At 49.1% G+C, this 12,983-nt stretch overlaps 1 protein-coding gene across 9 annotated transcripts in view; it reads left to right on the top strand.

Annotated features, from left to right (window-relative positions):
* SH3BP2 (SH3 domain binding protein 2) overlaps positions 1 to 12,983 on the top strand; it is a 78,355-nt gene that overhangs the window by 42,007 nt on the left and 23,365 nt on the right. For 7 of the 9 annotated variants that reach the window (XM_077302026.1, XM_077302025.1, XM_077302023.1 and 4 more), the window contains 2 exons: positions 9,677 to 9,806; positions 10,335 to 10,390. In XM_077302026.1, the coding sequence (XP_077158141.1) occupies positions 9,677 to 9,806; positions 10,335 to 10,390 (186 nt within the window). Of the gene's footprint in view, positions 1 to 6,136; positions 7,041 to 9,676; positions 9,807 to 10,334; positions 10,391 to 10,410; positions 10,545 to 12,983 lie in introns of those variants that run through there. The other 2 variants (XR_013225140.1, XM_077302029.1) reach the window with 2 other exon arrangements.

The raw sequence follows: 12,983 nt of genomic DNA, 5'->3' as shown, positions 1-12,983 counted from the left end.
ACGAAAATCCAACATCCGTGGCCGGCTACAAGCTTCCTTGGCTCCCCATCTCAAAAGGAATTCTATGAGGACATGGTCACTTCCCCCTAGGGTCCCTACCTCCTTCACCTCATCCACCAACTCTTGCCTGTTGGTCAGTATTAAGTCCAGTATGGCTGAACCACTTGTGGGTTCATCTACCATTTGATAAATGAAATTGTCAGCCAGGCAGGTCAGAAAGTTGCATGACTGAGGATGCTTCGCAGAGTTTGTTTCCCAGCACACATCTGGGAAATTGAAGTCACCCATGATGACAAGGTCCTGCCGCTTGGATATTTTCTCAAGCTGCTCACAAAGTGCAGCATCCACATCCTCTCGTTGGTCAGGCAGTCGGTAGCAGACACGAACCACCACACTGTTTGTTTTCCTCTTGCTTATTTTCACCCAGATGCTTTCCACTGTAGACATGCTCTCCTTCACTAGAATTTCCTGACAGGTAAGCCCTTTCCTCACATACAGTGCCACTCCTCCACCTCTTTGATCTATTCTGTTTTTTCTGAACACTTCATATCCATCCACCATTACATTCCAGTCATGAAAATCATTCCACCAAGTTTCTGTGATGCCTACTAGATCATACCTTTCCATCAGCATGAGAAGTTACAGCTCTTCCTTTTTATTGCCCATGCTTCGGGCATTAGTATAAAGACATCTGAATCCTTTTACTTTTGGTTCCCTATGAGCTGGCCTTGCCGGTTGGGCTGCCTCCGATCGTTTTCCTTCCATACACTCCCTATGTTGATCGTCTCCTTCCCCTAGTGGCTTTTGTTTAAAGCTCTCCTGATGTATCTCCCCAGGTTCCTGCCAAACACATTCTTCCCCAGCTTCGATAAGTGCAGTCCATCAGGTGCTAGTAGGCCTTCCTCAAGAAAGCCTATCCCATGGTCCCAGAAACCAAATCTCTCCTGCCGGCAACAACTACTCAGCCAGTGATTCACCTCCATTATCTTCCTCTCCCGACGCATTCCTCTTCCCTTGACAGGCAAGATTGAAGAGAATACCACTTGTGCCCCCATTTGCTTGAGCTTCCTCCCCAGTTCTTGATATTCTTTTTTAATAGGAGCAATGGTATTCACGGACATATCATTCGTTCCCACACAGACGATCACAAATGGGTAGCGATCCGTAGATTTGAGGAGTTTGGGCAGCCGTTCTGAAACTTCTTTAATTTTCGCCCCTGGCAAGCAACACACCTCTCGGGTTAGGGGGTCGGGCCCAGCCACATGGCGATCCATTCCTCTTAGCAGGGAGTCCCCAATTACCAGTTATCTCCTTTTTTTTTTTCTCAACTCCATTTCCTTCTGTCCCCGTGGCCTCTTCCCTTTGTCTTAGACTTTGTTTTGGGACCTCTTCCCTTGTTGACCCTTGCACCTCCTCTGCAAGGGCCTGAAATCTATTCTGGAGCTCCAAAGGCCCTGAGAACTGTCTCGCTCTTCACCGTTGACTCTTTTTCCGAACTGTCTGCAGAGGCTCCCTATTGTGGTAAATCTCCTTATCCTCTTCAGGACTGGTTGTATTCTCTTTATTCTGAGTTGCAGGGCTCTAGTCTATGAACTCCTCCCCTTTCTTACTTTAGGTCAGAGTAATAATTCTGTTTTCTAATCCCCTAATCTTTCCTCCAAAAGTCTTACCAGCTTACACTTGGGGCAGCTGTAGTCCATCTTGTCTTCTGGGAGGAAGGCAATCATGTCACACTCACTGCAGATGATGGGATGAGTGTCCTCGAGGTCCATTGTAATGTCTAGGCAGTGCAAGTACTAGGGAAATATAATCTACTGATATAATCTACTGATTCTAATTGCTTGGCCAAGAACCCTAGGCTAAGAGCCACAGGCCAAGAGCCCTTTGTCTCTCGCCCTTCTGAAGCAGAAGCAGCTCAATAGCCTCACCTGGTCAGCAGCAACTCTCCCCAGTAGCTCTCTCCACGTGCTCTCAGTTGTCTGAGCTCTGCCTCTGGCGAGGAGCAGCCCTTTTTAATCCTCCCAACAATTACCCAGCAATCACCTCACCCAGGCAGCACAATAGCCTCACCTGGTCAGCAGCAACTCTCCCCAATAGCTCTCTCCATGTGCTCTCGGTTGTCTGAGCTCTGCCTCTGGCGAGGAGCAGCTCTTTTTAATCCTCCCAACAATTACCCAGCAATCACCTCACCCAGGCAGCACAATGTCAGGATTGTTAGAAAACCCTGTCATAAATTAGCCTTCCATGACAGTTTTATTTCTTGGTGCCTGGGAGCTCCAGGTCCTATATCATGCTAACTAGTAGAAAGTGAAATGTATGTTATTGTAACCATTATCTCTGAATGTGCTTTTCCGTGGGGCCTCTCGGCTGGGTCTGGTTCTACTGCAAATACCATCTTATCTGAGTTTTTAATTGCATGTGTCTCCTCTCTCACTCTCCCCTCCCTTGGGAACTTTCAAGTTTTTGGCGGGAGAATTGTATTGATAAGAAGAAGCAAATCTGTCCTCAGGCCAGATTTGACTTCGCTAGTCTAGATGTATGAAGTGCTTCTCAATAAAACTTTCTATTTCTAAGAAGTTGGTTGTGAGTTCTTGCAACGTCTGACATTAAGTCAAATCCAACTTGATTGACATGGGATTCACTTTCCATGATGATGCCGAGCGCATTCGTTTCGTGGGAGAGTGCCTGGAGGGAGAGGCGGAGAAGTGGTTCATGGATCTCTACCGTTACAACCCGAGAGCAGTTCGTAACTACAATCACTTCCTGAGAACCATGCGCTTGATGTACGTGGAGCCCTTTGAGAAGGAGACAGCGGAGAAGAAACTCAAGGTTCGTAAGCAAGGGAAAATGACTGTGGCCGAGGATGCCCGAGAATTCAAGAAATTATCATTGGCGGTTACGGATTGGACGGAACCCCAAAGGGTGCATGCCTTCGTGGGGGGCCTCTCCGGAGACCTGTCCAGCAAGTGCCTCCTCCTGGACGACCCATTGACCGTGTTGGGATGGGTGCAGCTGGCTTGAGAGATGGAAAGCCGTCTGGAACGGGCTGCTGAATACAAAAGAATCGCGGAAAAAATGGGGGGAAAGACCTCTACCCCTAAGTAACCCAAGCCCAAAGCTAAACTGGATCCCAGCGAGCGCACGCGGCGCATGGAAAAAGGTTTATGTTTGGGCTGCGGCCAGGCTGGCCATTTCCTCGCCCAGTGCCCTGCGAAAACCGGGTCGGGAGGTTCAGCGAGCGCCAAACCGTCGGGCGGGGCACCAGCCAAAGCCACGACAACCAAGAAAATGGCCCCAAAGAAGACCGCTAAGTCCCTGCTCGCTCCAGCTGGGGCAGCGACTGTGGTGGAGGAATCTGATGGCAGCAGCCAAGAGGAGGAAATACAGTCTGGAGAGCAGTCGGGAAACGACGACGACCTGCTGTAAATGCGCCCCGCCAGCAGGTCTCCGGCAGGGGCAAACGCGCAGTGAGTGACTCTCCCCTGGTTCTCTTGCCCGCCACTCTCACTGAACCCAGCTCTGGGAAAAAATTGGGGGTACGTTGCATAGTGGACTCGGGCTGTACCAAAACCCTGGTAAGCCCAGCACTGACCGAGACTTTGGAGGTGGGGAAGGTGCCTCTGGGGGAGCCCCTACCCATCACTCAGTTGGATGGGAAATGTGCCCCAGGGGGGGAGGCCACAGTGAAAACGCTCCCAATGGACTTGGACATTGATAAACACTGGGAGGAAATCCAACCCCTGGTGGCACCTCACTCCGCGTTCCCGTGTGTGTTAGGGCTGGACTGGTTGCGTGAACATGACCCCACAGTGAAGTGGAAGAAGGGGACAGTGAAATTTTCGTCCCTGGGTTGCAAGCGGCATGTGCGACCCCTACCCGCTCCGGGCTGCCAAACCATGGCCGCGGTGGCGGAGGCAGGGGCACTCGCCCTCCCACGGGAGTATCGAGAGTTTGAGGATGTGTTTGCGGAGATTGAATGCAATCAGTTGCCTCCCCATCGCAAGACAGATTGTGCAATTGAGCTGAAGAAGGGAGAGCCGCTTCCTAAAGCCAAATTGTACTCTATGAGTCCTAGGGAAATGAAGGAGCTCAGGGAGTTCCTGGACAAGAATTTAGCCAGGGGTTTCATCAGACCGGCCACTTCCCCCCTGGCTGCCCCAGTCCTCTTTGTGAAAAAGAAGGATGGGTCCCTGCGCCTCTGTACGGACTACAGGGGGCTGAATGCTGTTTCCACCTGCAATGCCTACCCATTGCCTTTGATTAAGGACTTGTTGGGACATTTGGGGAGGGCCCGGATTTTTACAAAACTGGACTTGAGAGAAGCGTATTACAGGGTCCGCATAAAGAAGGGGCATGAGTACCTGACCGCTTTCAACACCCCCTTGGGCCAATTCGAATACATCATCATGCCGTTCGGCCTCGCCGGCGCTCCGGGCGTGTTCATGAACATGATAAATGAAATTATGCATAATTTGTTGTATCAGGGGGTGCTGGTTTACATTGATGATATTTTGGTGTATTCAGAAGACCTGGGCAAACACACCAAATTAGTCCGCGAGGTGCTCAGCCAGCTGCGGAAGCACCATCTGTTTGCCAAACTTTCAAAATGTGAATTCCACCGGGAGGCGGTGGAGTTTCTTGGGTTCCGGGTTTCCAAAGATGGAATTGAAATGGACCCGGGCAAAGTGCGTGACTTGTTGGCCTGGGAACCCCCCAGGACTAGGAGGCAGCTCCAGAGCATTGGTTGGAAGGGTCTGCCGTCCCGTTCGTCGTTTGGACGGACCATAAAAATCTCCAAGCGCTCAAGCAGCCTCGCTCCTTGTCAGCCAAGCAAATGCGGTGGGCGGAGTTCTTCTCTCGGTTCAACTTTTCTCTTAAGCATCTGCCAGGCAAAATGAACTTTTTGGCGGACGCCCTTTCTCGCTTGCCCCAGTACAACAGCAAACGCGACCCATTGGTGGACACGGTGCTCACACCCGCCCAGTTGGGGATGGCAGCCGTGATGCGCAGTCAATCAAAAAAGGGAAGCCCGGGGGGTGGGTTCAGAAGGAGGTGCTACAAGACTCTGAATTCGTTTCCCTCCGCCCCGCCCTCGTCGACAAGGGGGGCCTGTTTTTCAAAGGCGAGCGCCTCTACGTCCCAGCGGCGACGAGCGGAGACGTTTTGAAATTGTGCCACGATGCGAAAACAGCAGGGCATTTTGGCTTTGTAAAAACTCTGCACCTGGTCAGAAGACATTACTGGTGGCCAACGTTAAGGGGGGATGTGGAGAAGTATGTGCAGGGCTGCCCTACATGCCTTGTTTCCAAACCCCCAGGAGGAAAGAAGCGAGGGTTGCTGCAGCCCCTGCCCACCCCCTCCCGTCCCTGGTCCGATGTTACCATGGATTTTATCACGGACCTGCCCCCCAGCCTGGGCAAGACTGTGGTTTGGGTGGTAGTGGATGCATTTTCAAAGCAAGCCCACTTCATCCCCTGTGTGGGGCTGCCCTCAGCGGCCAAACTGGCCTCGATGTTTGTGACTCACATAATCCGGCTACATGGAATTCCTAGGAGATTGCTCACGGATCGGGGCCCTCAGTTCGTTGCCAAGTTCTGGCGGGAGCTTTTGAAGTTGCTAGGGGTGGAACAAGCCCTGACATCTGGCTACCACCCTGAGTCCAATGGGCAAACGGAAAGGGTGAACCAAATTCTTGAACAGTACCTACGCTGTTTCATTAATCACCAACAGAATGATTGGGTCGCCCTCCTGCCCCTTGCTGAGTTTGCCTACAACAACGGGGAGCATGCATCCACTGGAGTATCTCCCTTTAAGGTGGTGTACGGGACTGACCTGATTGCCACACCCACCTGGGAGTTGGTTTCTACTGAGGCTCCCGAGGTCACTAAATGGGCAAAAAATATTAGTGCAGGTTGGCCAGACATTGTCTCTTGGCCAGACGTGCGCCTGCACCAGCCTGGAAAGTGGGAGACCTCGCCTATCTGTCCACAAAAAACCTACGGTGTCAACAACAGTCTAAAAAGTTGGGTCCTAAATTTGTGGGACCCTTTCCCATTGTAAAGCTGATCAATGATGTGACTGTCGAATTGGGTTTGCCAAAGACTTACAGGAATGTGCATCCGGTTTTTCATTCCAGCCTGCTGCGGCGTGCCCCTTTGCCGGATGTGTGGCACCCTCCGCTCTCAATGCCTGTGCCTGTCTTTATTGACAAGGACACCCACTACGAAGTCAACCAGATCCTGGACTCTCGTGTGCACAAGGGCCGACTCCAGTACTTGGTGGATTGGAAAGATTTCCCTTCAGGGGAAAGGGAGTGGGTTGATGCGGGGAATGTGAAAGCCCCCCGCCTTCTCAGAGCTTTCCACCGTGCCTTCCCAGCGTGTCCTCGGCCGGTGGATGCGGGCTAGTGGGGGGAAGTCTATTTTGGGGCGGAAGGATGTCAGGATTGTTAGAAAACCCTGTCATAAATTAGCCTGAGTTTTTCCATGACAGTTTTATTGCTTGGTGCCTGGGAGCTCCAGGTCCTATATCATGCTAACTAGTAGAAAGTGAAATGTATGTTATTTGTAACCATTATCTCTGAATGTGCTTTTCCGTGGGGCCTCTCGGCTGGGTCTGGTTCTACTGCAAATACCATCTTATCTGAGTCTGAAGACAGCCAAGGCCATGTGAAAGTAACACTGTTTTTAATTGCATGTGTCTCCTCTCTCACTCTCCCCTCCCTTGGGAACTTTCAAGTTTTGGGCGGGAGAATTGTATTGATAAGAAGAAGCAAATCTGTCCTCAGGCCAGATTTGACTTCGCTAGTCTAGATGTATGAAGTGCTTCTCAATAAAACTTTCTATTTCTAAGAAGTTGGTTGTGAGTTCTTGCAACGTCTGACACACAATAGCCTCACCTGGTCAGCAGCAACTCTCCCCAGTAGCTCTTTCCACGTGCTTTCAGTTGTCTGAGAATTATCTAGATATGCTCTCTATTCTTTTCTTGCCTGCAATTTGAGCTAGGCAAGACTGGCCTTTTTTATTTGCTGCCAACCCTCAGGCCAGGGTTAGTCTTTGAATATCAGGAAAGTTCTCACTGGCTGACCAGAAGCAGTCTTGCATGGTCCCTAATTAAACTAATCACTGGCCAAGTTATTTTCTTTTCAGGCTAGTTGTAAACAAAGGAAGAGAATACATAGAACCAGAGTGGGAAGGGGCCATCTAGGTTATATAGTACAACCCCCAGTGCAACCTTCAACTAATAGTCTGGAGAACTGTAGCCTCCAGGCCACCACCGCCTCCAGCAGGGCTGGAAGGGCATCTGGCGGTGCATTTGGCACACGGTACACTAACCAGATGGCCACGCTCTCGATTGATCCCCATCTGAGGCCAACACATTCAATGCTTTGGTATTGACGGTGCAGGAAGGGCCCTAAAGGAGAAAGCCTCTCGGGTCAAGATTGCCACTCCTCCCTGGCCTGCTGTCCAAGACTGGTAGAGAACAGAGAACTCAGCAGGGGTTAGGTCTTTAAGGGCGACAGTTTCGCCCTCCCTGGTCCAGGTCTCTGTCACGCATGCCAGGTCCACTCTTTGCTCTGCAAAGTAATTTCACAGGGTGGAGGTTTTGTTCTTTATTGACCTGGCCTTGCAAAGCACCAGTGTCAGATGTGGTCATTTGCCTTTGTCTCTCCCCTAGTGTTGTGAGGGATGGGGTGGAGTCTGGGAGGGGCCCAAGTGTGGTTGATGTATTTTGTTGAAGTATTTTGACTATGTTATATGCTAAACCATTCCATGTATCCCTCCGCAATGTTATATGTAAACTGTCCTGAGCTGTATGGAGGGGCGGTATAAAAATCTAATGAATAAATAATAATGATTATTATTATATTATAATAATTATATAATAACAATATTAATTATTATCATCATCATCGTTATTATCATCATCATCATTTGATTTATTGCCTGCCACTCCCGGAACCGGCTTCTGTCAGTTTACAAATGTCCAGTAAAACCTAGCACTCAAAGGAGACTTTGCAACTCTTTTCCTTCTGTAATGTATTTCAGTGGAGCCCATGCAAATCACTTGGCATTCGTGCCTCCCATTATTTGCAATAGATCGAGCAATCGTTAGTGCACATGGGCAGAGGAGGAAAAGGGGCAGGGATGGCATTCCAGGAAGACCACTGAGCTGAGATTAATGTGAAGGGCAGGAATTGGAGCCAGTCCACGGAATTTGCCTTTGGAGGTAACTAGTGTGGATGGCCAGGAGCAAAACCGATTTGCCTCCCCAGAGACTCATACGAGGGAGATCCAGAGAATATAGACAACTGCGGAAATGGGTAGGATTTGGTCCCCATACCCTGGAACATTCGCATTGCTGTCCTCTGAACCCTCTCAATTTTGTCCGTCCTTTTTGAAGTGAGGCTGCCAGAACTGCATACAGTACTCCAGGTGTTGTTTGACCAATGCAGTATACAGTAGGACTATGATATCTTGCGATTTTGATGTCATACCTCTGTTTCTACATTCCAGGAATGCAATGGGCACTAGCGAGGTGCGCCTCCAGAGGGGGCAGCCAGCGGCAGTCCTACTGTAGTGGCAGTGGGTGTGATGGGCCAGTGGGCAGTTGGAGGGCATACAGTGTCGGAGCGGGGCGTTGTGGTAGTGGCTGGTGAATGTCCCCGTAGCTGGTCATGCTGCCGCGCATTGGGCAAGCCGGCATCCCTGCTGGTGGGTGGGCCGATGGCTGTGCTGCTGGCTGGACTGCCATGGCCGCTCACAGGTGGGCTGATCGACGGTGAAGCATGGAGCCACGGGAGTGCTATCCTCATCGGCCGGCCAACATCTGGCCACAAGGTGGGCCGAGCACCTCGTGGCCAGGTTCTGGAGGTGGATGTTCCAAGTGACGGCCCAAAGCCGGGTGCGTCTGGATTGGCCCATGCAAGTGGAAGTGCAGGCTGGACACCTGGAGGTGTCCCGGTCAGTGCTCTGCCCAGAGTGGCTTTTCACAAATATTAAGGCAAAAAATAGTTAAGACAAAAGGGCATCTTCTGTCCATCAAAGGCTCTGGCTGACCTGTGAGGGCCTGGAGGAAACTTTTTAGCTTTCATCCTCATCCAGCTATTGTAGTTAGCTTTGAATCAGTTTGATAAAACTTCCATCTCTTGGATGACCCAATCCAGTCGACAGAGAAATCAAACTATTACTCAGAGAAGGACTTCCTGTGTTCTCCTATCCTGATAATAATTCCATATGGGTAGCAATGTTAGTCTGCACCAGTAAAATAAAACAGGAGACCAGTAGTACTCTAACAAATAGTAAAATTTATTTTGGCATTAAGTTTTCACGGAGTACAGCTCATTTTATTGGAGGCATGAAGTGTTTATTTATTTGGTTGTACACTTTCCCCCCTCTGGGAACCAAACACATTGCTTCTTTCCTCTATTTTATCCTCGCAATCACCACCTTGTCAGGTAGGCTAGGCTGAGAGAAAATGGATAGCAAACATTCACAGTAGTGTCCCTCATCCCAGTCTGACACTCTAATCCTACTACCTGGGCTCTTGTTGTTCATCTAGGTATGAAATATTCTCTCAATATGGCAGAATATGAAAATATGAAACTATGAAACTCAGCTGTTGTGCATGAATCTACTTCCATTCATGTAATGCAGTGTATCCTTTCTGATTTCAGTTTAGGTTCTGTTTCTGTTAGGAGATCCTCCCCAGATGGGCAGAGCTTCCGAGGTGCCTTGTTTGAGAAACCAGCAGCACTACCAAGACCAGGCCTGACTGGCACAGACTCAGAGGATGACTATGAAAAAGTAAGGCTGCACATTCTCAAAGATTCATAGGGCATCTACTCATCCTGTAATACTAGCAGATCCGTGGGATGTATGGGTAAACTTGTGTGTGCTGAGTGCCCTCTTCTCAGAGCTATTCCCATTTGTTACAAAATATACCGAAGGCACTTTGGTCATAAGAGTTTGCACAAAATTTGCAAGATGTAGCAGGCTCTTCTTCTAGAGGGTTGGTGGGGTTTTTACAGCATAGTAGGCAGCACGTCTCATGAGGAAGTGCAGACTGGCTGTATAAAATGCAGTCTGAGAACACAAATGCCAGGCCCGCCATTTAACGTTGCCGTCAGTATTTTGTTCATTTGCAGGAAAAGCAAAATGATTTGGAGCTGAAGATGGATGGAGTGGGAGGCTTCAAACATTGGGGCTTAAGCCTGGCGTTTAGGGGAGGCCACTCTTTCTGAGCACATGATCATGAACCGTCTCTCACTAGCCATGGGGCGAGAGCTGTGGTGTTTTCTTTTGACGTCACAGCTTGGGATTTTTGTTTTGCAGGTTGAACTGCCTAATTCAGTATTTATCAATACATCTGAATCCCTTGAAGTTGAAAGGTAAATTTCTTTTCTTATAGAAAACTGCTTAGGATATAAATGGATCCGAGTGAATTGGAAATATTGATGGAAGTTGAGTGAAAACTGGAGCAGATGCCAGAAATCTAGGCACTCAGCATTCACGGAATAGCAGTTGTCCTTCTGTAATGAAAGGGTAAAAAATCAACAAGGGCTATTCTACTAACCAAACAAAATGATAATGATACTGATAATAATAAATTTATTTGTATACGTCTCCCTTTTCTGGACGACTCCAGGCAGGTAACATCAGATAGAAACACAAAATAAATATATAACAATTAAATTAATTCAGTTTTAAAATTATTAAAATTATATATTAAAACCATCCACTTTACAGTTTTTGTTTTTATTTATTTATTTTAAAATTTATGTCCCACCACTTCTTCAGAGACTTGTGGCAGGTAACAATAAAACACATTCAGTACATTAAAACCCTCAATTAAGTCTACAATGAATGGCAGCCAAAAATATCCCCTATCTCCTGAGCAGACCACCCAGGGGTGGGATGCAATGATGGAAATACTTATCCAGAGGAGGGGCCACATGGATCTTAACTCTGACCTCGACACAGGATCTGGCAGAAGAGCTCTGTTTTACAGCCCCAGCGGAACTGTGATAGCTCCATTGGACCCTCAACTCTCCCGGGAGCTTGTTCTTCCACATTGGGGCTTGGACCAAAAAAGTCCTGATGCTTGTTGAGGCCAGGCAAACGTCTTTAGGGCCAGGAACCACCATCAGATTAGTACCCACAGAGTGAAGAGCTTTGCAGGGAGCATAAACGGTCCCTCAGATCGGTTAAGGTCAAGCCGCAGATGGTCAATACCAAAACCTTAAACTTGATTCGGGCCAAAACTGGCAACCAATGTAGCTGCCTCAGCATAGGCTAAATATGGGTGCTCTACAACAGTGGTCCCCCAACCTTTTTTCACCGGGGACCGGTCAACGCTTGACAATTTTACTGAGGCCCTGGGGGGGATAGTCTTTTGCTGAGGGAGGTCGCCGCCGCCTGAGCCCCTGCTCCACTTGCTTTCCCGCTAGCGCCCCTGACTTTTCGCCACCTGCTGGGGGGTGCTGCCAGCAGCAGCTGCACAATGCCACGCCGAGGGGGAGCCCCAGCCATGGAGACCACCAAAGTTATGCTGGCGGCAGAGTGGAAGGGCAGCCCCTGAGGCAGCAGCCGGGGAGGAGGACAAGGAGGAACTGCAGCTCAGTACCAACTGATCTACGGACTGGTACCGGTCCCCGGACCAGGGGTTGGGGACCACTGCTCTATATGATGATGATGATGTCATCCGTTCAGTCGTGTCTGACCCTTGGCGATCCTATAGGAAAGTCTTCCCCATGCGCCCCTGTCTCTGACTTCTTCTTTTAATTGGTTCATGGTCATCACTGTATTGGCTTTGATCGTGTCGAGCCAGTGGCTCCTTTGGTGACTACGTTTCCTTTTGCTGCTGACCATGCCAAGCATTAATGATTTTTCTAGCAAGTTTGATCGCATGATGTGTCCAAAATAAGTGAGCTTTAGCCGTAATATCTTCCCTTCTAATGACATAGTTTGTTTGCTCCTCTCAGTTCCTCTCCTACCAACTTTCTTGTTGGTAACTTTGGCTGACCGTGGTATTCACAGCATTTGTCTCCAACATCATAATTCAACAGCATGGGGGTGTGGCTAAAGATGTCGTCCTGAGGGGATTGCAGTGAAGGAGTCTCAAAGCGGCTTACAATTGCCTTCCCTTTCCTCTTCCCACAACAAACACCCTGTGAAGTGGGGCTGAGAGAGCCCTGATATTCCTGCTCAGTCAGAGCAGTTTTCTCAGTGTTGTGGTGAGCCCAAAGTCACTCAGCTGGTTGCATGTGCGGGAGCACAGATTCAAACCCGGCTTGCCAGATTAGAAGTCCACATTCCTAACCGCTACACAAAGCTGGTGGTGTAAACTGAATAAGTGGGCTAAACAGAATAGAAGAAGAAGAAGAGTTGGTTCTTATATGCCGCTTTTCTCTACCCGAAGGAGACTCAAAGCGGCTTACAGTCGCCTTCCCTTTCCTCTCCCCACAACAGACATCCTGTGAGGTAGGTGAGGCTGAGAGAGCTCTGATATCACTGCTCAGTCACAACAGTTTTATCAGTGCCATGGCAAGCCCAAAGTCATCCAGCTGGCTGCATGTGGGGGAGCGCAGAATCGAACCCAGCTTGCCAGATTAGAAGTCTGCACTCCTAACCAATAAAATGAAGTTCAATAGGGACAAATGATAAGTTCTGCATTTAGGTAGGAAAAACCAAATACACCAATATAGGATGGGGGAGATTTGTCTTGGCAGTAGCATGTGCAAAAAGGATCTAGGAGTCTTAGTAGACCATACATTGAACATGAGTCAGCTGCGTGGCTCAGTGGCTGAAAAGGCAAATGGGATTTTGGGCTGTATCAAACGGAGTATCGTGTCCAGATCACGGGAGGTGATGTGCACTTTGCTCTGCTCTGGTTCGGCACCCCAGTTGAAGAGGGATGTAGACAAACTGGAGTGTATCCAGAGGAGGGCAACAAAGATGTGTGAAGAAAGGTTGGGGGAGCTT

This window comes from Paroedura picta, chromosome 10 (genome assembly GCF_049243985.1).
Source record: "Paroedura picta isolate Pp20150507F chromosome 10, Ppicta_v3.0, whole genome shotgun sequence".
Taxonomy (NCBI): Eukaryota; Metazoa; Chordata; class Lepidosauria; order Squamata; family Gekkonidae; genus Paroedura; species Paroedura picta.
The sequence above is the reverse complement of the archived record's forward strand: the minus strand, read 5'-3'. Positions and strand labels throughout refer to the sequence as shown.